Source organism: Poecilia latipinna, unplaced genomic scaffold (assembly GCF_001443285.1).
Source record: "Poecilia latipinna isolate Pla-1442-1.1 unplaced genomic scaffold, P_latipinna-1.0 Scaffold51, whole genome shotgun sequence".
Taxonomy (NCBI): Eukaryota; Metazoa; Chordata; class Actinopteri; order Cyprinodontiformes; family Poeciliidae; genus Poecilia; species Poecilia latipinna.
Genome location: NW_015112667.1, coordinates 473,332 through 476,976, shown reverse-complemented (window position 1 = coordinate 476,976; position 3,645 = coordinate 473,332). Strand labels below are relative to the sequence as shown.

At 42.5% G+C, this 3,645-nt stretch overlaps 1 protein-coding gene and 1 long non-coding RNA gene across 2 annotated transcripts in view; one reads left to right on the top strand and one right to left on the bottom strand.

Annotated features, from left to right (window-relative positions):
• Positions 1-544: 544 nt before the first annotated feature.
• Positions 545-3,645, top strand: part of LOC106959102 (uncharacterized) — an 18,254-nt gene continuing 15,153 nt past the window's right edge. The window contains exon 1 of the long non-coding RNA XR_001427277.1: positions 545-891. This is a non-coding gene — a long non-coding RNA (uncharacterized LOC106959102). The remainder of the gene's footprint in view (positions 892-3,645) is intronic.
• adra2a (adrenoceptor alpha 2A) lies at positions 810-3,189 on the bottom strand. Its single transcript, XM_015051416.1, has 3 exons — positions 2,808-3,189; positions 1,171-2,646; positions 810-1,098 (listed from the first exon to the last, which is right to left on the bottom strand). The coding sequence occupies exon 2, from the start codon at positions 2,516-2,518 to the stop codon at positions 1,196-1,198; it is 1,323 nt and encodes a 440-aa protein (XP_014906902.1). The 5' UTR covers positions 2,519-2,646; positions 2,808-3,189; the 3' UTR covers positions 810-1,098; positions 1,171-1,195.

The following is a 3,645-nucleotide window of genomic DNA, read 5'->3' as shown; positions in this document are numbered from 1 at the left end:
GGCATAAGGAATAATGAGGACCGGCTTCAAGTTTTCTGAATTGTAACTTAGGCATAGTTGCATTATCCAACAAAACACTGAGCCCACGTTCACATCATATCCTGTTCTAGAATGGATATTACTAAAATGTGGCTTCTGGAAATGACCACAACCTCTTTGCTTGTAGACTAAGTTTAAAAACAAGGGAGGAAACTAACCAGTTTAAATGAGCTCTAACATTTCTGTCTAAAGAGGCAGTGAGATAAATGCCGCCAGAATCCCGTCAGAAGAAACATAAGGCTGGTGAATGAGAAACAATTAATCAGACATCAATGGTGTAGACAAAACCTAGAACCTTGTGCAAAACCTTGTGCACTCAGCTGAAATCACTGCAGTTTTTTGTTGTATAATCAGTCTAAGCTGGGGAAAAAAATCTGTTGAAATAAATCATTGAAAGCTCAAAATAATATGAAATTTATTCTAAGTGTACATAACCCTTGTTGTTCGCAAACAACAAGGGTTGTTTCATAAACCAAATTCTAGCTTTTCATTTTCTGTGCTCTGTCCTTTTTCTCCTTCCCCATAATCTCCAGAGTTTTTTTTCAATTGTTTGAACGTACGCTGACAAGATCCAAAATGATACGAAATCATCACTCCAATCTTTCCTCTAGGTTTTTTTTTAAACGATCTCTGACAAAATGGGCTTTATTTATTCTTTAGAAGCTGCACTTTAGCACAAGTTCACCAGCATCATTTTTGTTGCAATCAATATCACCATATCATACAAAATATTACAATACTGTTTCCATGAAAACAAATATAGACAAATACTCAGACAAATCATTTAGTTATGACATACAAATCCAACACATATCAATAACTTCACTATGTTTGCCTCTTTTAAAAAAAAAAGTAGATACAATAAAAATATGATCTTACTGTGGTTTTCTCTGTGATCTCCATCGTCGTGTTAAAGCTGTGACAGGTGGATGCATTCAAAGGGAAGGAAGAGTCTGCAGATAAACACCTTCCTGAGCGATCACAAATTGCAGGTTCATGCACAATGGGCATACTGTTTTACAATGGATGCACAATATATATATATATATATATATATATATATATATATATATATATATATATATATATATATATATATATATATATATATATATATATATATATATATAAAAAATACAAGGATGCAAAGCTGGAGTCATACGTATCTCCTGGTGTCCCTCTTGCACAGTATCTTTTTGAATGACCTCCTGAAGTCGTTGTTGAAAACAGTATATATCAAAGGGTTCAGGGCACTGTTGCAATAGCCGAACCAGAAGAAGAACTTGAACAAGGTTGTAGGCACGTTGCAGGATATGCACAGAGTTTTCAGCATGTAAGTAAAGAAAAAAGGAAACCAACAAATGACAAAGACACCAATGACCACTGCCAAGACGAAGGTAAAACGTTTCTCGCGATTTTGACGACCTTTCCAGCGGCTGCCTTTGGTGTTTGACTCTTGCTTCGGGACGTTGGAATCCCCTGGTTTGATTTGACTTAGTCTGGGTTTCCCCTTGTTTGTTTTCTTTCTAATGGAGCATGGATTGTTCACTTTGTGGTCAGAGGACGATGAGTCCTCGAGGTCCACTCCGTTGATCTCACCTTTTGCCTCCTCTGCCTTCCTATGTCCTCCAACTCCCTGGAGCTCTATGGCCTGTTCACTGTTCAGTTTCTCGTGACAGAGGCGGTCCTTGTCGTCGCCTGCACCATTCTCCTTCCCATTCGCAGCAGGAGTATTGGGTGACTTCAAAATGGCATTTGGCTTCCGGTCTCCGGGTGGCACCCGTGTCCTTTTTTTGGCGATTTGGTAGATCCGTACATAGACCAGTACCATGATGACGCACGGTAGGAAGAAGGATCCGATGCAGGAGGAGATGACGTACCATTTTTGGTCATTGATCTTGCACTCAGGGTGTGTCCTCTCGCCGTTGTTGTCGTTGTCGTTTTTTGCCATTGTGATGAGGGGCGGGAATGAGATAACTGCAGCAATAACCCAAACAATAAAGATAATGCACTTGATGCGGCGAGGCGTCCTCTTTAGGTTGTACTCGATGGCCTGTGTGATGGACCAGTAGCGGTCTAAGCTGATTGCACACAGATGGGTGATGGACGCGGTGCAGAAAAGAACATCGAGCGCAAGGTAAATCTCGCACCATACATCGCCAAAGTACCAATATCCCATGAGTTCGTTGGCCAGGGAGAAAGGCATCACGAGGGTGGCCACCAGAATGTCCGCTGAGGCCAGGGAAACCAGGAACAGGTTCTGCGGGGCTCGCAAGGCCCGACTTGTAAACACAGCAATGACCACCAGGACGTTACCGAACACTATGAGCAGGATCATAAAGCCCACGAGCAGTGGCAGGGCTATCCGTAGGCTGTAAGGGGCCAAGCTAGGTAAGATCTGAGTGGTGTTATTGATGTCTGCCATGGTAGCAGATTGGCCCACTTTCTTTAAGAGTTCACCTGAGGTTACAAATATCATCCGCCAGGAAGGACAGAACTAGTGGTTCCCAGGAGAGCTGAGAGGAGAAGAGACTGAATCACTCCTCTGAGATTTTCCCGGATTTTTCCTCCTCATTGTGAGGGATACTTTAAAAGATGACACTTTATCTGAAAATAAAACAAGAAGGGAAAAAAATGTGTATCATTTATCATAGTTTTAGAATTGTGTCATCTCTTTATCAGTGCTTCTAACACAATTAACTCAGATTTATAGCCTGGCACCACTGTGTGGATAAAATCGAGGTACATATAATGATAAATAGTCCTACCTAAAACAAGGAGCGATGACAGCGGCTCTCCATTGCCAGGGCACTAAAACAGTGCGACCGGGGAACTTCTTCAGGCAAATCAAGAAGAGGCAAAGAAGATCCATGTGCCGGATGAAGCGTTTCCCCTGCGCCTCCTGTCTCTCCACTCGCTCTGGTCTCTGCGCTGCATCTAGTTGCGCTCGGCAGCGGACTTAATAGAGCGCTAATCACGTTATCCCGGGCGCTGCCGTGTTACTGTCTGCGTGTGGAGTTTCTCTCCTCACTGTCCTCCAGAGCGCCACTCCCTCTCCTTATAGCCCGAACGCTGCAAAAAGTGTCCCGCTCGCCGGGTCACTCACCGCGCGTGCGTCCGTAGGAGTGTCAATACTGGCACGCTGCCCCGCCGTGTTTGTCTGACAACAGCAGCATCAGCTGGAGAGACGTTTTAACAGACAGGAGAGCTGGGGGGCGTGGGGAGGACGAGGAACACATTTCCTCGAGTTAGTGTTAAAAGAAGAAAAACAACAACATTTAAATACATGATAAGTGGAGACTGACTGGAGACCAAAAGGCAGAAGGAAGCAAATTACCTGGTTCACATGCGCGTGACGCTCAGAAAAGAAAAAAAATGTGAAAATGAATCTTTTGGGGAAAATATTAGCTTTATTTATCAAGTTTTCTTGAATGAATAAATTGAATATAAGAAGCTTTTTTTTATTAAGAACAAAAAACATCTTTAAGCAAGTTTATATCCTGGATCTACGCCTCAAAAAAACAACCTACAAAAGAACTAAACCAATACATAATAAAAATCAGGGAGCAATTTACAAGGATGTGGACCTCTGGGCTGGAGCCAGTT